The 24,322-nt window shown below is 42.8% G+C and overlaps 1 protein-coding gene across 1 annotated transcript in view; it reads right to left on the bottom strand.

Annotated features, from left to right (window-relative positions):
• The window catches only part of vps8 (VPS8 subunit of CORVET complex), an 83,384-nt gene that overhangs the window by 42,399 nt on the left and 16,663 nt on the right, over positions 1-24,322 (bottom strand). Inside the window, exons 3-15 of the mRNA XM_005749863.1 lie at positions 20,472-20,602; positions 19,987-20,083; positions 18,108-18,140; positions 17,801-17,855; positions 9,351-9,475; positions 5,902-5,988; positions 5,627-5,694; positions 4,998-5,151; positions 4,848-4,907; positions 4,052-4,159; positions 3,779-3,859; positions 2,384-2,554; positions 983-1,057 (exon numbers count right to left, since the gene is read on the bottom strand). Coding sequence (XP_005749920.1) covers positions 983-1,057; positions 2,384-2,554; positions 3,779-3,859; positions 4,052-4,159; positions 4,848-4,907; positions 4,998-5,151; positions 5,627-5,694; positions 5,902-5,988; positions 9,351-9,475; positions 17,801-17,855; positions 18,108-18,140; positions 19,987-20,083; positions 20,472-20,602 — 1,245 coding nt within the window. The remainder of the gene's footprint in view (positions 1-982; positions 1,058-2,383; positions 2,555-3,778; positions 3,860-4,051; positions 4,160-4,847; positions 4,908-4,997; positions 5,152-5,626; positions 5,695-5,901; positions 5,989-9,350; positions 9,476-17,800; positions 17,856-18,107; positions 18,141-19,986; positions 20,084-20,471; positions 20,603-24,322) is intronic.

Genomic DNA, 24,322 nt, shown 5'->3' with positions numbered 1-24,322 from the left:
CATTTTGCTTACGTTTACCTTCCCCACAGATACATCTGAGACCAGCGATCAAGATTCTCATATCGCTGAGTAAAGGTTCAAAGTTTATCTTTATCAGGTCTGACAGATGAGGTGGGAAGACTGTCTTAATGCTGCATTTCCTCAACACTGAAGCCAATTCACAGAAGAGGCACCTTCAGGGTTTGAACACTGTTTGAATGGAAGAATGAGCCAAAGTCACACCTGAGCAATCAGCAGAGTCCAGCCTGCACACTTCTATCAGTATTCACATCCTCATTAACAGCAGCAGTCCGGTTACAACCACAAACGCCTTTTTATAACATCTGTCACAGAGGTTTTTGTTTTCGGAGCGGGCAGCGCATCTAAGAAGGAACCAGATTGACTTGGTCGTTCAGTCTTTGTTAACTTTGTTTTTGAGAAACACTCATGAACTGTTCAAGTACTTGCACATGATGTTCTGTCACCACTGATTCTCATCAGTGTTGAGATGTTGCACGCGTTGGAGACGGGGATGGAGTTATTAACTTTGTGTGACTGTAATAAATAACTGTCATTTGTAACATTACTATTCTGATCACACAACACAGAGATGAACTCGTGGCACACAACATGACCCAGTCAGGAGAGCCAGCGCTCTCTCAACCTGCCATTTCTGTCAGATCTGCCTCCATCTCACCCTACCCATGGCATGCTTCTCTTTCACACTACCGACTGCATGTCCTCCTTCACTATATCCACGAGCCTCATCCGTGATCTCCCTCCTTTCCACCTGCCTTGCAGCTCCGTCTTCAACGTGCTCCGTCCAGTAAATCCACCGTCCCTCCTCTGCACATGTCCAAACCATTTCAGCTTCAGCTCCCTGACTTTGTCTCCAAACCACTGAGCCTGAGCTAAAATGCTTCCATTGATAAATAACAAAGGTTTTCATCCATGGTGATGATATAACAGATGTAACAGAAAGGTAAATAGTACAAAACAGTACCTTGGTGCCCAAATACACAATCTGTCCTGCGTAGCTGGAGACTGATTGGTAACAAGCCTTTTCTCCAACTAAAGCCTGAAACACAAACACAGATGTACAGCCAAAAAGTCAGTGGTGAACTCTCTGACAATGCTTTCAAACACATTGTTATTATTTTCTCAGGAATTCTGGGACCAGATCCTGAATCACAAGAATTTAGAAGATATGCAGGTGTAATTAATAGAGAAGGTAACCAGGACCTGATTCATGCAACGCTCTAGGTTCAGGTTCAAAATCTGTTTGCAGGTTTGCATGAACAGAACTCGATATGTTGAAATCAGGAAGTGTCTTTGTGTGAGCGACTATCCAAACGTCCTGTGCTGACCTGTAGAGCTACATTTACTGATAACTGCTGTGCTCATGGTGCCGAGTGAAAGCCACCGAACCTCGTGCCACTCCTGTCCCTGTGCTCCGTGTTCCCTCTGTTCACTGGCAAGTCCGTGTCTCTGTCGTGTGCTTCCTGTTTTATTTTGACGGTGCCGTGTTTTCTCTGCACCTGTCCTGGTCCCACGTCTCCAGTCAATCTCGTCTCTATGTTCCCTCTGTCACCATGTCGTTATGTCGTCGTGTTCGCTCGTGTCTCTGAGTCTGTGCCTACGTGTCGTAGCTCCTGTCTTATTTTGATAGTCTCTGTCCTACATCTTCCTTCATCTCATCATGTCCGAGTTGTCTGAGCTGCGTTTCTTCCTGTTTCCCATCCTCTCGTGATCCTACCTGTATTTCAGTCCTCAGAGGCTCTTCGTGCTGCGTTTTCTCCCTTCGTCTTCCTGAGAGTGTCCTAGCTCGCAGTCCTGGTTTGTGTTGCTCCAGTTTCCTACTCTCAGGTTCCAGTTCCCAGTTTAGTTTCTAGTTTTGCGTTTGAGGTTTGTTTTGTTTTTTGTAAATGTTTATTTCTAATGTGGAGTTTTTCCCAGCAATAAAGCTGCACCTTAACTTTAACTTCCTGTTTCTGAGTCCTGCGTTCGGGTCCTTCATCCTGCCTGCCACACAGCAGTTGCCATGACAACATGTCGTCATTATCAATAAAATAAAAGACAGTTAAATATTGCAGAAACTTGTTATAAATCTGCTTACCTGGATACCAAATGAATGATAAGGTCGGTTAATTTCTGGTTCCACATCTGAATCTTGAAAATGCGGTAACTTATTCTCTGGACAAAGTGACTTGTTTTGTGGTTTCTTCAAAGGCTGAATTTTGTTTTTGTTGGTTTTCTGCTGCATTATTGCTAACAGAGAACTGTAGCAGGGTTTTGACTAACATTTTCATGAGTTTTGAATCTCAGATTCCCAAAAAGCACGAACTATCAACATCTCAAATAAAAGCCTCAAACGCTGACCATGCCTTACAAACTAAACCCTCACCAGAGCCTGGGAGACGTTTCCTCCAGTTGCCAATGATTTGAAATGTCGGCTGTTATAGACCAGCTGCACCTGCTCCAAGTCCAGAGTCTCCAAAACCTCTTGGCTAGGCCGGTCCACCACGTGCAGCTTTTCGTGGCTGTCCACCAGGACCAGCGTACGGCTGTTAATCCACTGCAGAGACACAGAGGTACAGCAGGAAACAGACAGAGGGTCATATAAATGCCCATGACTCTGACGGGTGCAATGACTGTACAGCATTAAAAATGAGATGCACAAGTTAAAATGTATTTGGCATTTTTCTTAACCTACACAAGAAGTTTACACACAGGTTCAAATAGATTCAAACGCCATCGTAACGTCACTTCGATAAATGTCCCACCGCACCTGCACCTCAACCACACTACTCTGGCAGCCATCAGCACGTTTCTGGAACAATCCTGGCTGCATATTTGAGAGCTCATTTGAATTGGCTACACATCCAGCTTCCCCTCAATCATATTAAAACAATCCATAGTCAGACAATACACATGTTTAACTATAAACAAGTCTGCACTCATACTCTAACTCACTAGCCCAAACAACAAAGTACATTTTTACATTGGCTAAACACGCTGTGATTAATCTTAAACTTAAACAGTTTTTATGCAGGCGGCAGAAACATGAGAAGGAAGAAGAGGAACCATCGTGGATGCACAGGCCCTGCACAGTACGTACCACTGACACCCAGAATCCCACCAGCCACAGACCCACCAACCAAACGTAGCAGTTTGTGGACGACGGTCGTGATACCGAGTGATAGCAACATCAGGAAAAAGGAACAGGACAAGCTCAAGGAGCTCCGAGGGCTGAGAGAGGAGCTCTGGAAGACGTGGAGGTGAATGCAGCAGTGGTCCCAGTGGTAATTGGGCCACTTGGGCCAGTGACCTGCAAACTGGGCAGGTGGCTCCAGCAGATCCGAGATCTGCAAAGAGATCTCAGAACAACATCTGAGATCTCTTTGCAGAAAAGTGCAGCCCTAGGAACAGCAAAGATCCTGCAGAGGATCCTCAGGCTCCCAGGACTCTGGCACTGAGCCCCGCCCCGCTGGTGTTTGTGCTGTTTCACTACTGAAGACTTTTTGATGACGGGGACTGAAGTTTCTCCAACAGTGATGTCAGCTCAGCGTCGTTTTATATTATCTGCACCAGAAAGTCTTTGTCCCAGGAAAACAGCAGAATGGAACTTTCTAATAAACCAGAGGTTCACTCCAGGAAACGCTGTCATCAGGAGTGATCGTATTTTACAAGAATAAACCATCCTGAAAGGTTTAAACTCCTAAATACATCCAGCACTCCTCTGCTGACCTGTGCATGAGTGAGTATGTGCCACTGTTGAGCATCTTCTCGGGGTACTTACACTTAGGCTGATGATGTCACAGCTGAGCTGGAATTGTCTCTGTTTGATGACGTGGATCGTCCCCGAGTCCTCTTTCTTTACCTGAACAAACAGTGGTGGAGGAGAGAAACATGATCCCGGGATAACTGCTCTTTGTTTACGCGCTTCAGAAATCAGACGTCTGGGAAACATTCAGTCCAACATTATTTAGTGTCAGCTTGTATCCTCGTAGCTTTAACATAGTAATGATTTACATCTACTGAAAGCTTTGATATATCACAGTTCAGCACTTACCAAGAGGAAGTGGACGGTATCTCCTTTGCAAAAAGCCAGGACTGGATTGACCATCTTCTGGACAGCAACAAACTGCCAGGCCAGCTGAGGAACGCTGGATGGATCCGACTAACAAAGGAGAACATAACACGACATCAGAAACGAATCTCACGGAGCGCCTCTGAGGGCGTGGCACGTTCCCATCACCACGTTGTTGGGGAGAAAACTCTGCCCTGTCCCGCTTAACTGTGACGTGATACTAAATAAAACGTAGACACGTTTTTGAAATAAGATCCAACCTTTAACTTCTTTAACTAAGAAGGAACAAAAAGGAGAGGAGCATGTAGAAGCACATCCACTGTACTGGGAAAGACACATATTTTGAACAGGGACCAGTGGCTGGTAACACCACCAGATAGAAATCCAACTTTCTAGTTGCAAAGCAAAAAAATGCTAAAAACAGCAGCTGAGTCACTTCGGACATGTTGGCAAGTTAAGAAATGAATGATGCTGAGTGTGAAACTGAGCCGTTCAAAGTATCAAAGCATCAAAGCTGCTGATTTTAACGTCTCCTACGTGCTGACTGTCAGAGACACGCTCGAGCAGAAGGCGATTCGAGCTGGAACGAGTCTTTCAGGACCTCTGGGCTGTTCTCTTTGTGCCTGCCTGGTAAACAAGGACTCGATAGCTCCGCTCTGCCTCTTGATTACAGTTCATGGTAAATGAATACAGCACAACAAAGTAGTGCCATCACATCTGACACGATGCCTCATCACGTCAGTGGATCTGACTCATACATGCAAACCGCACTTCATACCTTATTGTAAGGAAATGTCATCCAGACTTTCAGGGAGGGCTTTAATCCAATGACTAGAATCTGGGGTGAAAAGACAAAACCATCAGAACCTGATGCTGCACGAATGAGAACACGATTATGACCTGCGGACGACCTTTGGCATCTGCACACCTTAGTGAGAGATGCCATAGCGAGCAGAGAGTAGTGCGTGATGGGATGGTCTCTGAAGTCCGGAGGAGAACGCAAAGGTTCGATACAGCACACCTCCCCTTTAGAACCACTGAAGAGACATCGAGAGTCACATGACCGCATCCCCATCACCCTCCTGAGAACAAACGAGGGGAAAGCAGGGGAACCAATGAGAAAGATGAACATAAAAAAATCACCGAATCAGAGTCCAGTTAAAACGGCAACACTTGCTGCTGGTGGGATTACATGTGTTCATTTAAGAGGTAGAAGACCAAAAAGCTCTTTCAGCACCTCGGTTACAAGAAGCATCCTCCCCTCAGCCTGCTCGTAGATGTACGTATGGTATAAGTGTGAAAATGCGAGGTCACCTCCTTCTTCAGTTATCACAAGATCTTTGAAAAACTTGACCTCTGACCTCGAGGTTAAAGTTACTAACTCATCTGAGATTTTTAGTAGATGCACCTATGCTATCAATTAGAAAATCCTCATTTCCAGCTATGCCAACAATACTCCGTCAGCTTTTCAGTGCTGAGGGGTAAAAACTGCTCAGGAACATAAAACCTGATGGTTGAAAATAACATTTCTGTAACATTTAAAGCCGAGTCGTTCACCTGAAAGCCAGCTCAAAAACAGATCCTCCACTGTCATTGCACACGGCAATAGTTGGGTCATCTGTGAACTGCAATAACAAGAAAGGCAAAAGAAGAACTCAGGACAGAAATCAGACAGAAATCATCAGGGAGGAAACATTTGACATCTCTGAGCCGCAGGTAAAAAAATACAACCTTTGTTACAAATGTTTCCTTAGTAATAGTAGTGGAGGGGTGACGTTTGGTGACAACAACAAAACAAAGCTGACTTTGCAAGTGTGTGTGTGTGCATGGACCTTCACATGCAGAATGGCTGTCCCAGGAGGGTGGGCATCAGTGATGGTCCTCAGAAGCTTCCCATTGGCTAGATCCCACATTGTAATCTGATCGTGCAGACGGAGAGACGACACGAGGAAGGTGGTCATGAGCTCAAGTGAAAGCTGTGAACACATTCTGCAGTGCATTCCTGTCATATCAGCAACGCTGGTGCTAATTTTATTTTTGCTACGACCTTAATGTGTTTGTGAAATGGAGAATGAAGCAATGATTTAAAAGGCTGGAAATGAAAGAAAGATGAACAAATCAACCATTTAATGATCTGAAAAAATGAGGCTAACACACGAAAATGCATTCGATTAATAGTAGAACGGACCTTATCCTGACAAAACAGTGTGCAAGCTTCGCTCACACAGAGGGTGACATGTGATCAACCTCACATTATGAGCGCCTGCTACAGTCCTAAATAATCCGTATAGTTAAAATGTGCAAATCTTTACAAAGTAAAGATTTATTTAGGAAAATGCATTAACAGGTTTAATGAAATGTGTCTGTAGCCCAAGTGGAACCACCAGCGCAGGGCCACATAGCGCTGGTATGGCTGGTGGAAGCAGATATTGGTAGGCTGTGTTACTTCACTATTAACTGCTTGACAAGCCACTCAACATTTGCAAAGCAGTAATGTTAGTGACGTCTTTTCTTTATGTTACAATATTTTTGTATCATATTTCCCCATTTCTGCATCAGTGTATTTTGATTCTGCCAATTATGGTATCCAACCTGCACATTAAAAGACAACAAGTAATCAACAATTACAAATACACATGAACCACACTAACAAATATAACCTGTCCAAAACAGGGATTCTTGTTCCTTTGATCCTTGTATTGGTGTTATTTTAAATTCAAATAAAATGTTCAAAAACGTGGTGTCTAACCCGATACTAGTTCATGCAGTTATTACGTCTAGTTTGGACTACTGTAATCAGGACCCATACAGACCTTATGGGACCGTATCACCCCAGTCCAGCACTTTGCGCTCAGACTGCTGGTTTACTTGTGGTTCCTAGAACATTTAAACAGGAGGTAGAGCCTTCAGTTTCCAGTCTCCTCCCAGTGGGAACAGCTCCCAGTTTGGATTCGGGAGAAGACACCCTCTTTGTTGTGGAGGGAGGGGCATCCATCATAATCAACTATAACTTCACAAACAGTGTGTTTGGATTTCCCAAGGAGGATGTCGAACACAATGCAGTAATTTGCAAAATATGCCGTAAAACTACTGCTAAAGACAGCAGTGCAGTGAACTGATCCTATTAGCTGGAAATGTTTTAAAGTGTGCACGTCAGCGTCCCCCCACACACTAAAGAACACGTTACACCAGCTGTGACACCTGTGACTGTTCTTCAGGCGTTTTCTAGACTTTTCTTTCTGTAATTTGAGGTCATCAATATTTTAAAATTTTCATATGTTATAATCACAAAGGAGCACGTTTTTAATTTGAATCGGATTATTTTGTCTTGTGAATTTGCCACGATCAGGACGAAGCGCACGGATTCTAATTATTCATCATCTGTTCACTTATTTTAACATTTTATTGGGATTATAAAGTTCAAAAGATCACCAGCACCGTGTTGTTGGGTTAGTCATCATCACCCACACGCTGGCTGACCAGCCATCTAACCTTCGTCAGAAAAGCGTCAGGAGGTAATGGTACTTCATTTAGAAAAGTGTGAGTTTTCATCTTTGGCATCATCCTGTCAGCATGGTGAATTTCAGTGTTTCCCCATGAAGCATGAAAATGCTGTAACTCACCATGAAACAGGAAGCTGTTGTTCCTAGATCAGGATTCTCATGTGAAGGCTTTCACTGTGCTAATGAGTTTGCTACAGACTGTGGTAGCAGCTAGCTCCATATTTACGTCTATCTGCATGTGAACCAGATGTCTGTGAACAAGACATTAGTGTTAATGAGCTGTTAGCATTAACTCATATGACCTTCCTGGGCAGCGTCCTACTCTACAAATCAGACTTCAGATACACTGACAGTGGGGACACACACACTGTTGCATGTGTATGTGAGTGGAACAACCTGGCGTACAGGAAGGACATCACTCACTTTATCATCTGATGTGAGCTCAACCACCTACACATCCACACTAGTGAGACCTCCCATCACAGTGAACATGCACGGTTTTGGCACTGATGTCGTGGACAAGTACAAATTCCTGGATGTTCACCTTCACAATAAACCGGACTGGTCAGAAAACACTCCAGATCTGTACGAGAAAGGACAACGTCAGCTCCTGTCTTCCTTCTCTCACTCCAACCAGTCGCAGCAGATGGCCCCGCCCCCCTGAGCCGGGGGTTTCTTCCTGTTAAAAGGGAGTTTTTCCTTCCCACTGTCGCCAAAGTGCTTGCTCACAGGGGGTCACGTGATTGTTGGGTTTTTCTCTGTATGTGTTATTGTAGGGTCTACTGTGAAGCGCCTTGAGGCCACTGTTGTTGTGGCGCTGTATAAATAAAATTGAACTGAAGCTCTGCTGGGCAGGCTGAGGTGTGCGGGACTTTTTCAGTGACGCTCCTGCAGTCTTTTACCTTCTAACACCTTTGTACAGGTGACAACTCCCCTGGTGGGAAGGTCATCCCTTCATCCCAACAGCAGTCACACTGTAAAATACAGATAACTGCTGAAATATATGTACATCATCACTCCCACTGCACTTCATGTGCACATAAAAAATATCGAGTTCTAGTTACTCTTGGAAATCTTTTTTTGCCCAAATTCAATTTTTCTTCCTCACTGTTGTGCTGCTATAGTCCCCACGGTGGGATTAATAAAGTCTATTTATATCTGTCTATGCATCTCTCTATATATGTACTTATCCAGCCATCGTTCAAATTTGGCAGCTTAAGGTAATGTTTTTAAAAACAATAAAAAAGACTCTTAAAGGGATGTCCTAAACCAAAAGGAGGGCAGCTGTTTTGTTGTAGTTAATCAAATTTCTCCCAGAGATTTCATCTGACCACCATGAGCATTGGTGAGTTCAACCTAATGACCCTGGCGATGCTAAATTGCGAAGCATGTGAGGTTTTTTTTTAACTGAAGGACACGTCTGTGATGTCCAATTTGGATTATTCACTACAGGACATTAAATTGTTAAAAACATCCTAAACCTTACAACTGATAAATCATCTGTTTCTATATGAAATGTTCAGTGTTAATATCACATACAGGAACACTTCATTAGTGAGTGACCTCATACACCACCCACTGGCCACGGGTAGTAACAACAGTTAGAAATCATCCACCCGACTACAGCAAACACCTCCACAGTGTCAAGTCACGACATGCACTGAGGTGAAAGGGCCCTATGATTTAACTGTTATTATATCATCATTATTATTTGGCAGCTTTAACAAAATAAACTGTAAATTAGTGGCAAATAAAGTCTATTTATCTTGTCCTAGTACCTGTCCTTTGGCAAACCCGCAGAGAAGTCGTGAGCAGTCATGGTTGATGCTCAGGGCAGAGACGGCGCCAAACTCTGCTCCAGTCGTCTTGGTACCCAGACAGAGCCGCAAGGCCTGGTTGGTATCTGGAGAGGAAGAGGCCGTTTAGCTGACAGAGCAGGAGAAACACTGGAAAAACAGGCAAAAGACACACTGAAAGTTGTCCCAGTCCTCAGTTTTACGAGTGCAATACCAGAATTAAAAAGCACATAATTTAAACATAAAAACAAAACTGGCACTAAATGAAGAGCCATAAAAGTAATCAAAGTACCGTAAATAAAAATAAACAAATGAAACCAAATAACATGCCAAACCAAAATGCACACAAAGAGTGATGTTTCAGGCTGAACACCAGACGAACAACATTCAGGAGGATCTGACAGACGTGGTCATACCTTTTCCTGCTCAGGCATCATAATGTCAGCAACACAGAGAGACACTGATCAGCCCTGCTGCAAGTTAAATACTGAGCAAATTCCAGTTAAACCACATCACAGTTAGAACATCATCCCTGAAGCCTCTGTTCCTGCGTGTGTGTTTGTAAATTCGCTTATTAGCAAGTGTTGTGTCTCTGAAATAACAGTGAAGTTTGCCTGGCAGAATGCTGTTACTGAAGTTACACATCTGTCATGTTTAAAAGGGACTTCTGCAACATTTTATAAAGTAGAACCAAAGCAATGATGCTAAGACGAAATAAAGACAGAAATGCACGACTTCATCTCTTTTATGTCTGTGAAGGTTCTCAGTCATCCAGGTCATCGTAGTCAAAGGAGCTTGCAAAGAAAAGCGTCTGGACTTCTTTAAGTCAGATCTTAAGGATCTGCATCTTAAGGTCAAAGGTCACTCTTTCGAGGATGCCAATGTTCACATTTTGGACAGAGAGGACAGATGGTTTGAAAGAGGAGTGAAAGAAGCATCTATGTCCACTGTGAGCGACCATCTTTGAACAGAGGCGGGGTTTACGACACCAACTCTCTGCCATCTATAATCCAGTTTTGAGATCCTCCCCAGACGCCTTAACGCCCACTCACATCCTGGGCCATCTGACCTCAGGAATTTGCATGATAAGGTGGGGCCAGGTTTCACAATGAGCTCACCCGAAACTCTGGCTGATTGGGACCCACACCCAGTTTCACACCTTGGCTCAGGCGATTAGAGGATCATCAGGGGTCCTTTTGTCCCTCTGTGGGGGGATACTCCCACTAGGTTTATATCTGGGACTCTCCACCATTTGACCTTAGAACTGAAGAAGCTTCTCGGATGAGAGATGAAACGTCTTCAAGCAACTTAAAGAAGTCCAGACGCTTTTCTTTGCAAGCTCCTTGGACTTCATCTCTTTTAGGGAAATCAAACCAGCTTAAAAGCTCAGTGGTGTTTATGTGCGGCAGTGTGCGTAACACACGCTGTAAAGCAGTACCATCCTGAAGTCCCACCTTGTACAAACATTCGATAACCACCTTAAAGGTTCCACCAAAGGCATGGATCCGTCTAACCACTGTTAGATACGGCAGAGAAACAGAGGGGTGGGACGCTCTGAACATGAGATAAGGAGTCAGGTGGTACGTTGTGATTACCTGAGTCAATATAACCTGGTGTGATAACAGCTAATGCACAGTGGGACTCGTTCATACCCGGACTAACAATCCGTTTGCTCAAACTGTTTTTGTATTTTTCAGTGATACAAAGGTAAGTGTTCCACTATGGTTCAAACTTACCTTTACTGATGTGAGCTAATGATGCTGTTTGTGGCTTCATTTCCAGGTAATATCTGGCTTTCAATACCAGATTTTCTGCACCACATTTATTCATTGATTAGTCTTATTTTGCCAACTACTTCATCTGAGTGTCATTTTATAGTCTGGATATTTGGCACAGTCAAAGTTTGAGTCGACCGTCTGACTGGTTAGATCCTTATTTGGAACTTAGGTTGCTAAAATAAAACATGCATACATTAATATAAGCATGTTTTATGTAATACAAATTAAAGGTGCTAAGTAAATGTAAACTAACAATGACAGCTACATATAAAATATACATTTGAATAATTACTTAATCCATCAACATGTCTAATGGGCCCCAGCCCAGCAAGACTGTCTTATATTATCAAGACTTTCATATTAAACGTCATCAATTCATCTCTCTTAATTCTTGTTCCACCATTGGCCCACTTAGTCAACTGTCATTGTGAATTCAGATGATAACTTGTGATTTCACAGAAAACAGGTCTGCATTTTCTATTTCCAGGCCTCACTCGTGTAATTCTAGCCACTGTCACCACATCATTAAGCAAAACACAGCTCACTACGTTTGACAAGCTGTGTCTTCCCTTTAAAAATGGTGATATAAGTGAAAGGCTATGTTCTGATTCACAGCCTCCTCCTGCCATCACATCAACACGATGCCTCATCGCAGCTGTTCTGTTGAGATTAACAACAACTCCGGCTACTACACTCTGGCCAATCCAAGGTGCGGTGTTACTTCTGTACTTTCCATCTGATGCAAGTTTCAAGAATGGTTTTAATGCAACATAAATCATCTTTTGCTGCCAATACAAACAGTCTAAAATGCTCAAATCTACTCAGTATGCACATGGCAATACTGCAGACACTTGTGATGTTCTCAATTTAGTAAGTAAGTAAAATTTATTTACATAGCGCTTTTCACAGGTAAAAAAAATCAAAGTGCTTTACAACACAGGAAATGGCAATATAAAACAATATGACAGCAAATCAATGATGTCATTATGGTCCAGTTCTCTATGTAATGTTTGAGTTTTAGGGGAATTTGCAAATATTGAGAGAAAGAACCAGAAGGCTGTCGGTCATGAGTTTTACAAACTGGCTGCGATGGTCACTGGTGCAGGGACGACCTCATTGGCTGTTGGTTTCAGCACGCCATGTGAGGAACACAGTCATGCTGTTGAGGATGCAGCAGAGAAGTTGTGCAAGCTGTGCTGCTCCAGAACAAAAAAGACGCTGTTGGTCATTTCTGCCATATCGTTACAGTAAAGATGCAACTGCTAGTTAGCCATTAGCATGCAGTCAGCCCTCATGGTGAACCATGAGACGGTTCTTTGAGTTCATGTGCTGTCGAGCCAAGAAAAAGTAGTCAAGATGATGATGCGACCCAAGCCACGATGTATAAGACGGCTGCAGAATGAAACCCACACACCTAAAGCACAGTGGTGTGGTGGTTAGCGACATTGCCTAACATCGGAAAGGTCCTGGGTTTGAATCCATCAGCTTTCTGGGGCCATTCTGTGTGCAGTCTGCATGGGTTTTCTGGCTTCCTCCCACAGTCCAAAGACGTGCAAATGAAGTTAACTGGTGACTCTAAAGTGGCTGTAGGTGCTAATGGTTCTCTGTCTCTTCATGTTAGCACTGAGATAGGTTGGGGACATGTCCTGTTCAGGGTGTACTCTGTCTCTTATGAAAGCCTGAATAAGTTCCAGCCCAACCATGATGGATGACCACGTCAATAATTATAGTTGGTTATAATCTTTTTAAACCTTTGGGTTTATCATTGTTGAAAACTTATTTACAAGCACGAATATAATAAAACTGTGGCAAACTTTGCAAAATCCAACACAGCCAGTGCACATCTGAGCAAATGGAAAGAGGAAAAGTGTTTGTTTTGCAAATTCTTACCAAAGTAAAATCCTAAAATGAATGAATCCATTACTTGCATCAGAAGTTCTTCAATGATCTGCATAAGGGTGGATAGAAAATAATGATCCAGCACATTTTTATGGACACTTGTGTAGCTTGCCTGTAGCTTGGCAGCTTCATGTGGGAGGTGAAAAACAGCAGCTCAATGTGTCACTTTTGAGGTGGATTAAATGCACATTACTCCGGATGATGGTAAACAGCACACTATTGTGCAAAGGTGTCAAACATCCGGCCCGTGAGATCATTTCATCGGTCAGTTATTAACGGCCCGTCGGTATGTGGAAATCAAATCATCAGCCCTACTGAGAATCCATGTGGGCAGGGCTGGGACTATTTTAATGGGCACACCATGCAGGCATTCACATGCAAAGACCATTATGTGACAGCACGTATGCCATAAACATGCAGAACATGTTTACTTTTCTACAAAAACATGCAGAAAAACAGTTAAATATGAAATTTCTTTACACTGACAGAAAGGAGTGTCTCACCCATTACTGATCAAAATGGGCTGTATGTGAGTCTGACACATGTGCTCTAGATAGTCCAAAAACATGAATCCACTGCAGCAAAAACACCATCAATCCTCTACAAGCACAGCAAAGACAGCACACCCACACAATCATTATGGGCAGAATCACTAACGCAAAGCTAGGAAGAAGAAATCCCACAGTGACGTTTAAGCAGAGCGTATGCTAACCCCAACCAAGCAGTCCAAGAGTATGTTTGTGTGTAACAAAGCTGATCTCTCATCTTTAGCCCTGCTGCTTCCTGTTTTGCACTTTTATTCAATTTATTAAAATGAAACTCCTCCATACATTCGCCCTATAAGGATAAGGGTTGGAGCACGTATGTGGGTATAAGTTTATTGTTACTTTTGTTGTGTAACTTCAATAATGCGAATGAGAAACCAAAAGCGTCACAGCCCTGTTGGGTTGTTCAGCTCTTACAATACTGTTGTGCATGCAATGTGTCCTATTGACTGCATTATTGTTACATAGTTTAGACAAACAGTGTTTACTTATTGGAAAGTATAACCAGAAGAACTGGTCAAAGTGTTTCTGTTAGACCCATCTAACACACTGTGTCTCCATGCTTAGGGCTTTCAGTGAGAGTGGCAAATGCGAGGTCCCTTTGCCACCCATGGTAGGTCCCTGCTCTGAAGCCAGTGCACTGTTCAACAAAGTCACTGGCAGTGCAACTGGAGCAGTTGGAGTCTTCACCTATGACCTTGTCAACCCTGACATGAACGACTATAGCCACATCATGGCTGTCATGTTCTCCGTGCCGTATGATCGAAGCCTCTACTCCAACTGGTTTGCCGTGGGGATCTTTGACAAAGGAACCGACTGTGACTATAATCTTTATGACATCATGTATAATGGGAGTGAAAATAGTTTCGTAAGAGCCAAGGCTGACGGGTCCTGCATTTCTTATGAAGGTGACTACGTTATTGTCAGTGCCTCCATGTCTGATTCAGGTGAAGCAGTCCTGAGGGTGGATGTCAATGACACGGGGATGTACTAACACAACAGACGCAAGATGTTACACAAGTAAAACAATCACTGGCATCCCACTACGTATCTGCAAGGGTCAATCAACTGGTAAACCTGGTCACTTGCTAAAGTGGTGCTGATTTCAGTGTAAATGAGTGCATGCCGTTGTATACTCAAGAGTGCTTTCTCTAGACTGATTCATGAAAGATTTGTATGTATCAAAAACAGGTTTTCTTTGTAACCAGTGTATAACGTAACAATAAATCTAAACCTTTACCTGATTTAAATTTGTCCCTCTTCTGTTCAACATCACCTCCGGATTCTGCAGAAGTATTTCTCTGTTTATTATCTCAGTCTTTAGGTCCATTCTGTCGAACGGTGGGCCTCAAATATACACAAGATCAAATTCCCTTTCAAACCGACACTAGGATCACTAATGGTGATGGAAGGACCTCGAGCTATTCTGAACACTTTCAGTGCTAAAGAGTCAACTTGGAGTCAACCGAAGCGCCAGGCTGTTTTGAACATTTAAAAACACCCAAACTGTTCTCCAGGGTGAGAATGTCAAAGGGCGCTGTAGCATCCTGAGATGATTCAGCAGAAATGAACAAAAATGTTTGGTGCGTGCCAGGACGGCAGCAGCACAGAGGACACTGACAAAGTGTTGCCTCCTTCCTGATTCCCTGTGTTTTTGTATGTTTGTTACACTTAACTGTTTCAGATCAAACAAATTTGAATATTAGACAAAGATAACACAAGTAAACACAAAACGCAGATTCTAAATGAAGGTGTTTTTCTTATTAAGGGGAAAAACCCAAACGTACCTGTGTGAAGCACTGATTGCCCCTGAACCTAATAACTGATTGGGTCACCTTTAACAGCAACGACTGCAATCGAGCCTTTGTGATGACTGGCAGTGAGTCTTTTAAAGCACTTTTTGGCCCACTCATCTCTGCAAACTGTTTTACTACAGCCACATTCGGTGGGTTTTCAAGCATGAACCGCCTTTAAGGTCATGCCGCAGCATCTCAATCGGGTTCAGGTCAGGACTTTGTCTGGGCCAATCCAAAGTCTTCATGTTGGTTTGCTTTACCCACTCGGAGGTGGACTGGCTGCTGTGTATTGGACCTTTGTCCTGCTGCTGAGCCCAAGGGCACAATGAGTGAAATACGTAAGAGCGATACAGTGATAAATGAATAGTTATCCTTAAGAACTATTTTCCTTTTTTTCACCGTTTCTCTTATCAATTTTGCACAATTCTGTAATTGTGTCTAATTTACTTCATTTGTATTTGTCAGATCTGGTTTGTGCTCCCCGGTGCCACACATGTATGTTCTATCTTTTATGTGTTTTCTGTATTTGCTTTCCTTTACATCTTTACCTTTGTGTGTTATTGGGTAAATAAGACTTGTAGACTCAGCACTTCTACTACAAGTATAAATAAAAAAATTAAAAGAAAAGAAAGGCACAGCACACATAAAACAAACAAAAAAAGACGAGAAAGGAAATAAAAATAGCAAATAAAATAAAGAACAAGTCAACGCCAAGTATCATTTTCTAAATTATTCCCTTCATAATGTCTCAGAAGCTCAGCTAAAGGCGACCACGTTTCTTTAAGATCTGCTCCCTCTCCTCTGACAATAAGTAAGTGTGTCCAATTCAGCACATGATGATGCCTCCTGCACCCACCTATCACTTTAGCGTACATCTATTTTCTTCCAACACAAAGATATTCACCGCCTGGCCTGCAGGAGGCCAAAGTCGATCCATTTTAGCTGTGTGGAGCTAAAACCACAGTTCTCTGGATATATAACCAGCTCGTGGCAGTTATCTGACTGTGTGGTTGGACCAGTCAGTCCAGTAAGGAATTTTAAACAGTGTTAAACCTGTTCTTTTTAAATGGCAAACACCATCACAAGTAAATGGACTGGTTCTTATACAGCACTTTTCATCCATTTACACAAAGTTGATTACACTGGAGAGCAACTCGGGCTTCAATATCTTGTTAGCATACATTAGCATGCTAACTGGAGCAGCCAGGGATCAAATCACCAACTTCCCAATTAGTAGATGATGTCTCTACGTCCTGAGCTACAGCCAACCCTACAGTAGTTGAAAAACGTGCTGAAACCTCTGTACTGTGGCTTTCCAAACACACATATCCTAATGCTAGAGTACAACTAAGGCGGTTAATATGCTGAAACCCGTGGACCTATCATCTGAAATGTACAGGCATGAAAATGGAAGTGCAGAGAGCTTCTAGCAGTCTACAAAACACAATGTAGTTACATTGTCCTGTAACTGTTGTTGCAATGATACTTACTGTGAAATGCACTTCTAATAATTGTGATCATGTTTCCTGATAACAAATGGTTACTTTGTGATGAAATAAATCAAATTCAATCCCATTTTTAGAAGCACAAAGACGGTCTTTATTCAAGCAAGTCAGGAGGTCAGTTGTGATGTACACAGGAAAACATCAGGACTTTGTGCAGCACACATTCTGCTTTTAAAATTTCATACAGTTCATTTCCCATTTGTAATGTGACGCTGAAGCCGTAGCAAATTTGCCTGTATGCTTTATTACTGCATCGCTACATTAATAAACGAATGCAAACGAACTGTAACTGATTAAAGACTGTGGAGCCACATATTCATCTTTACTGTAACAAACATTTTAGATTCCACAGATCTGTTTGACCAGTGTAAAGACACATTCATCGATGCAAAGGCAGCGCGTGCACTTTCATCAAGTCATCAGCATCTTCATGGCTAAATGATCCAACCTGATTGACACATTCCACATGTACTCAAACTGATGCCAGTTTTTGAGCGACCTCACAGTTGCCCTGCTCCAAGCTGCTTCTTTACACTCGTGAAATGAGCTATCGCCCCCTTAGCGCAGAACAGTCCAACATGGTCCTACATGATGGCCTCTCTGTCTGCCAGTGCCACATAAAACGCTACCGTTAGCTGTGATGTGACAGTCACTGAGTATCCTTCATCTGCGTCTCAACAACACTAACGCTGAACGTAACATGCTGTAGTTGGCTAAACCACTGTTGTGTATCTTCAATACAAACATCTGCAGTCAAACCTAGCTCCTGTCAATCAGTAAGTCAAGTGTTTGGGGTTTGCTTCTATTTATGGGCTTGTTTCTGGTTCATTGGTGATAAAGTGATACAGTTATTCTCAAAGGGAAATATTGTTGACAGTGTAAATAGACAGTATTACAGTTCAGACTTACCAAAGACCAAAGCCAGACCATGAGACGTTCCCACAGCAATGACACCCGACACTGTCTGAAGACACGGGGACGTACAGCTCAGAACAGACTAAACATGGAAGCGTTTTCAGATAGACAAGTACAAATGACAAAACACATCAAGGCTCCAAGTGTGACTGCAGCTGACAGCTGTCATTACTTGTCAGGTTCTGCTATGTGCTGATCCACGTCTGTAGTATGTAAAATATCTTTAATTATTGATGCAGGTGTACATATTCAGTCACTACACACTCTTTGTGTTGAGATGAACTACTTAGTAAATACTCACTATAGCTGTTGGAAGTCCAGCGTCCACTTTGTCCTGAGTGAAGACACAAAATGTTTTAGTTAAGAGTAGGGATGGGTATCGAAACCCGGTTCTTGTTGAGAACCGGTTCCCACTGTTTCAGTTCCTTGGAAGTGTTTGCCGTTTTTGCAAACGATTCCCTTATCGATTCCAGTCGCCCCGAATGACGTCACCACGTTGCGGAGCGTCATTTACCTGGCAGGAAACACGGCGGCTCAAACGCTCAAAAGTTTGGTTATACTTTACGAGGACGGATGACAACAGGACAACTTGCAATACTTGCAAAGTAGATGTTTCATTTAAGGGAGGAAACACTACGAATGTGCAAAAGCATTTGCTCACAAACACGCGATGACCTTAAATGAATGTCGTGTTTTTAATTCGGTGAATCTCAACCCAGCAGCAGCGGTAATGTTTGCACGTCCTCTCCTGTTAATGCAGCAGGTACATAATCAACTAACAGTGCACATTATGTTAGCGCCATCTGCCTTATTACAAACCTGCCATCACTGTGCATTTAGTGACCATGATGAGACAGAGTCTGGCTCAGATGCTGGCAGCTCTCCCTGCAGGCTGCCGGCAGCGTCTCCTTTCAGGCAGGATAGACGAACGTCACCGAGCAGAGACTCAGTTTCAAAGGTTTGCACCCGTTTGCCACAGCAGGTGATTTTCAGTAAGTGAATGTGTTTAATTGTAGGCAGGGACATTACTGGATATTCTTGTGTAATTGCTACAGAATAATTTATGTTATACTTTGTTATTGCTACAGAAGAATATTTATTTTATTATTTTACATTTACAATGTTTTTTTCCTGGGGACCCTGTGACACCCACTGAAGAGCCGCAGGCTGGATCTCTTAAGATCTCACTGCTGGGTTTGTAAGGCCATGTTACTCCTAAATGTCTGTCTTGTTCAAAGAGAAGATATAAAACAAAGTTCTAAGCTAATCGATTTGTGAAAATCTTATCAATACCCATCCTTAGTTAAGAATGAGGAACGTTTGAAATTCAGATTTTGATTCTGCAGCTGTGTTGTTCATTTTCTGTGCTAAACTCTTTCAGATTGCTCGTAGAGATAAAAACCCACTCGAGTATTATAAAGCTGGGTAAGAAGTCTTAGACTAGGTTAAAGTACAGACTTGAGCTTTGGGTCTAGCAGCTCTTATGTTAGGATAAGACTGTAAACATGTTGTGTGTCTGTGTTTCTGTGATTGTGTTAACGCAGCTTTACATTTTGAGGACACACTCTGGTTTCAGGTGAGTTTCACAAAGCGTCAGTATGAATGAAATCAAACACGATGATTTTCTAGGGCAGACTTTCCGTTTGAATTCATTTTTTGAAATGATAAATAATGCATCACACGGATGCAGTGATGCTCTTAACAAAGAAAGAACATATTTTGTGCTCTTCCAGGTTTTTTAGTGCTGCTCAGTGAACACCACCCTGATTGATTTAGCCACCGACTTGCTGTTATCTCCGACAGATTCATTGTTTCATTTGTGTAGCTTATTTATGGCCGGCTTCACCTGCAGAGCTCCAGTGAACAGTTACTAAATGAAAGGTCAACACTTATCAGCTTCATTTGCTTTGATTTAAGAGAACAGGTCTCACCTGGGCATTTAAAGGTTTTGCAGTCACCTATTTAACTCATTCTGTGCCTCTGACGATGGAGGACTGTGTTTGGAAAGTTGCACATTTTTGTTAAACCCCGTCGAGCAAAGCTAAATATATACAATGTAAACAGTTCTCTGTGGTGGTGTCCAGAGTTACAAAGTTACCACAAACCAAAAAAGAGTGTGGAAACATAGGAACTGGTTTGTATGTAGCTGTGATGGTTGTGGAGGTGTGTTACAGCCTTACAGCAGCAGACACGATCTGTGCAGAGATGCCCTTCAGCAGGCTGTGTCGAAGGACACATCCATGAACTGTTGAACTCATGTCCACGGTCCTCTTCCTTCTTTAACACAGACACATAAAAACAGAGGTAAAGAAAAGCAAACACACAAACAAATGCATTTATTAACTTAACTCCATGCACTCACACTGGCTGGCTGCTTCTCCTGCTATCAGAACAACGTTGTTTCCTTTTCCGTTACAGCAGCAACTACCAAGCGGCGCCCGACACACTCAAGACACACCTTTAATTTATACTCCTAAATAAAGCTTCTACATAAAGCGTTTAAAATTTGGACTAATTGCAAATTAAAATTACTGACAAATTGAAATATTTGTATGTATTGATTTCAGTCTGATTCTTCAGATCATCACTTTTCTTTTTTCTCTACATAGAAATGTAAGAATAGCAATTTGTGTGTCTGTGCGTGTATGTGTGTGTGTGCACATGCCGTTTAAGGTGTGATGGGTCTCCGCTGTCAGAGCTGGCCAGAGAGGAGGTCTCGCAGGAGTGAGCATCCATGTTGTCTGTGTTTAGGATGCAGGTGTCCTCCAGTACAAACGGTTCCTCCTCATCCTCCAGCTGCAGAGCACAAGATTACAGTTAATACTGGAGAAATGTGCCTCTGTGATTGTGTTTATATGTCTGTGACTGCAGCAATACTGCACAGATGAGAGAAGGCAGATTTCCTGTGATGCGTGCCTTAAAGGGCATATGTTGCTCAGCGATGCCACCGAGGCTTTGGTTCTTTCAGACGTGCTGGAGTTTACTGACTGATGTGACGGTGGCCGTGCTTTTGGCCCCTCTGCTTTGAAACAACCTGCAAGAGGAGACTTTCAAACTCTCCTTTCAGAAACGTGCTGTCACTTAATGTAATCACTGTCTCTTCTTCTGTCTGTCTTCTATTTTTAACTTTCTAAAGCAGACCTGGGAAATGCAGAGCAAGAGGGCAACATCCGGCCATGGGCTGGCCAGGACCGGCCCACGTGAGCTGGGATTCACATGTAAATAAGTTTACATCATGGAGTTTGTCTCATTTCAGCCATCAAACATTTAGACTGAGGTTTTAGCCATTTCTGATGAAGTTATCCCGTCTTTCACAGCTCCACCTCAGACACTGACCCAACAGTGTCTCATGTCCCTGTGCCTGCTAACCCAACTAAAAGCTCAGATTAATAATGTCCCCAAACCAAAAACACCAAATCATAAACCAGAATATAAAAACTAGAGATGGCACGATACCACTTTTTTATGTCCGATACCGATATCATAAATTTGGATATCTGCCGATACCGATATGAATCCGATATAGTGTGTTTTAATCAATAAAACTGTTTTTAAATATCTTGCTGCATTTTGTATAAGTTCATACTCAAGTTTAAAAACAAGAGACTGAAGCTGTTCTGTTAAACCTGTATGCAAAAAACACACTGCAGCCAAAACATTTCATAGTTCAGCAACACTGATCAATCTAATAAACTTAAACCTGCTCCATCCTCCCTGTTCTGGTGTTTCACAGAGTACTTAGTGGAAATATTAAGCAACCCAACTAATAGGGTTCCAACTCCCAGCAAAAATATTGGGGAACCACCCCCCGCCCTTAATCGATGTAATCAACTTTAATTTAATGCAAGTGTAAAACAATGCACAGAAATCAATTATTTTTCTACAATATTTAAATATTCAATTAAATTTTATTTATATATAGCGCCAAATCACAACAAAAGTCGCCTCAAGGCGCTTCATAGATTCAACATCTTTCTTCAACAGAACTGCAGACTGCACAGATGGTATCTTCCCAAAGGCAAAAGTACTGTAGCTTACTAGATTAGATTTGATATACCTTTATTAGTCCCACAAGGGGAAATTAGGGTGTATATTAGACTTATTAGTTACTATATACAATAATGGATTTCTATACATTTCATCAGGTGACCACTTTTGTTGTAAGATTCAGATAATTATTTATTCAAAGCTTTTTAATGAGAATAAGAAAGAAAAGTATTTCTTTGTGCCCCCCCTCCCCCTGTTAATGCCCTACATGGACCCCTGGCAACACTTTGCTAGACCCGCCCCTGCACAGTTACCAGCTGTCAGCTGCTTAGAAAAGGATCCTGGTGTTATTTGTCTCTCAGAAACAGTTCATAACTTCAACTCATCCATGTCACCTAAAAGGTAAACCTGTTTCTCCATCACAGCTCTGATGATTCAGTAAGGACATCTCCTGGTTTCATCTTCATGTTTCCCTCTCACCACATATCCAAACCAACATCATGACCAGCAGCTTTACAGCTGTGGCTCCAGCAAACATCAGCTGATACTAGAAACTAATATTAAATAAATTCTAACAACAGCTGATCAAGCGCTGCTGTTGTTTAGCGCGACATCTGCTGGTTTCCTCTTTCTGGCACAAAGTGGGCGATAAACAAACAAGAGAGCCGATCAGCTGATCATTGATCAGTTTCATGATTGAAGTAGCAACAGGAGAGGGAGGGGAGAGAATGAGAGAAGTAGATGCAACTGCGCAGCAAAGACAGAACAACTCCAGCTTTGTGTCTATTTTTTAATTCTATTCCGGGACAAATCGCTTCCTTTTCACCTCAGTATGGAGCTCAGTCCAGCTGTGGCTCAGTACATCAGTTGCTTAACGTGGAAATACACATCCAGGGATGAGCTTACACACCTCACTTCTCTGGGAGAGTTTTCCCCGAGATGAAATGCCTGGCTCACAAACACCTGCACATCACTCACTATAGCATTTACTGACACTGATCATCTATTTTGGAAGCATTCTTCACTTTCATTAGACCACGTCAGCCGGTTAGGTACCCGAGTCCTAGCAGCGAAGGAGCTGTGCAGACATGTGACAGACTCTTTGGATCTCCTCGAGCTGCTGCAGTCATGAATAGTTCTGTTTCATCTTCCAGCTCCAGCCTCACCAACTGAGTGCAGCACACCACAGTCCTGGCTCCACAATGCTGTCGCCAGCTCTTCCCTTACTTTACGCTCAGTCGTTATCCCAGTTACTGACACAAGCTCACAATGTAAGACAGAGTGGCCTGGTCATCAGAAAGCACTAACCTACCAATCTCTGTAATTCTAACATAAGGAACCTTATGTTATTATGAAAAGGATTTCATTACCTCTTAAAAATGAGACCCTTCTCATTGAGACTGTGCCTCACCAGCTGAGCCTGTATTAGGCAACATGTGTTTTGTTGTTTTTTGCTCTCTCTCACCTGCCGGGCGGTGCTCAGTATGGGCTCCCGCCCCTGGCCCACGCACCTGCCATCTCCACACCTACTGCCTACCCAGGTGATGGCAAGGCCTATTTAAGATGGCAGCACTGTGTTATTCGTCGCTGGATGGTTGAGCTATCAGCGCCAGTCACTCTGCTGGTTTGTATTAATAAACTGACTGTCTACTCTGCAAGGACTCCCGGTCTGCGCCTGAGTCCATTAACTAACACCTGACAGAGGCTTGGCTCGAACCACAGCACCGCTGCCCTCTCAAATCAGCTTTTATGTTCCCTTCTTAAAGTTGACCAGCTCACTGTGGTTGATGATTCTTCTAACACTGACCAAGTCATTGAATTTAGTCCCAGTCAAAACAGTGGGCACCACCCTCGACCGCGTTTTCACCCTGGATCTATCCTGTGTGTGTCCGTTTTACTGTTTTGTAAGGTATTTTTCACACTTCTAAAAGTTTTGCCTTCCCACAGGACGTCTCGACACTTTTTCCTACCTGCTACATTTTCAGCTCTCTTCTCTCATTTGCCCATCTGAGCACCTACCTCTTTATTATCTTGGTGCTGGCCACAATACTTCAAAAACAGCCACTGTCACCCCTTTGCTTAACCCTCCCCACATTTTAAACAGTTGATGTCCTGATGTGCTCGGGTGAAAGAGAGAGTCTGACTTTGTTTCTGCTTGATCTGTGTGCAGCCTTCAGCATTACTGAATTGGAATCTCTGGCACTGCTTTCATGTGGTCACATTTTGATCATTTCAGAATTCACATTAGCAATTACGGTACTCAAACGCTGCCCCCCCCCCCATATCCATCACCGTCACTCCCTGATAGTAATGCATGAATGGTAAACATGAAATAGTCGGTTACAGCACGAAAGAAACACAAGTGGAGCTCCATTAGGCCTGGGCATCGTTGCTGATTTCTACAACCGATTCATTCTGATTCACAAGGTCAACTCAGAAATATACAGTGGGGCAAAAAAGTATTTAGTCAGCCACCGATTGTGCAAGTTCCCCCACCTAAAATGATGACAGAGGTCAGTAATTTGCACC

The sequence above is a fragment of the Pundamilia nyererei genome, unplaced genomic scaffold, assembly GCF_000239375.1.
Source record: "Pundamilia nyererei isolate P.nyererei 1_Seehausen unplaced genomic scaffold, PunNye1.0 scaffold00256, whole genome shotgun sequence".
NCBI lineage: Eukaryota > Metazoa > Chordata > Actinopteri > Cichliformes > Cichlidae > Pundamilia > Pundamilia nyererei.
The sequence above is the reverse complement of the archived record's forward strand: the minus strand, read 5'-3'. Positions and strand labels throughout refer to the sequence as shown.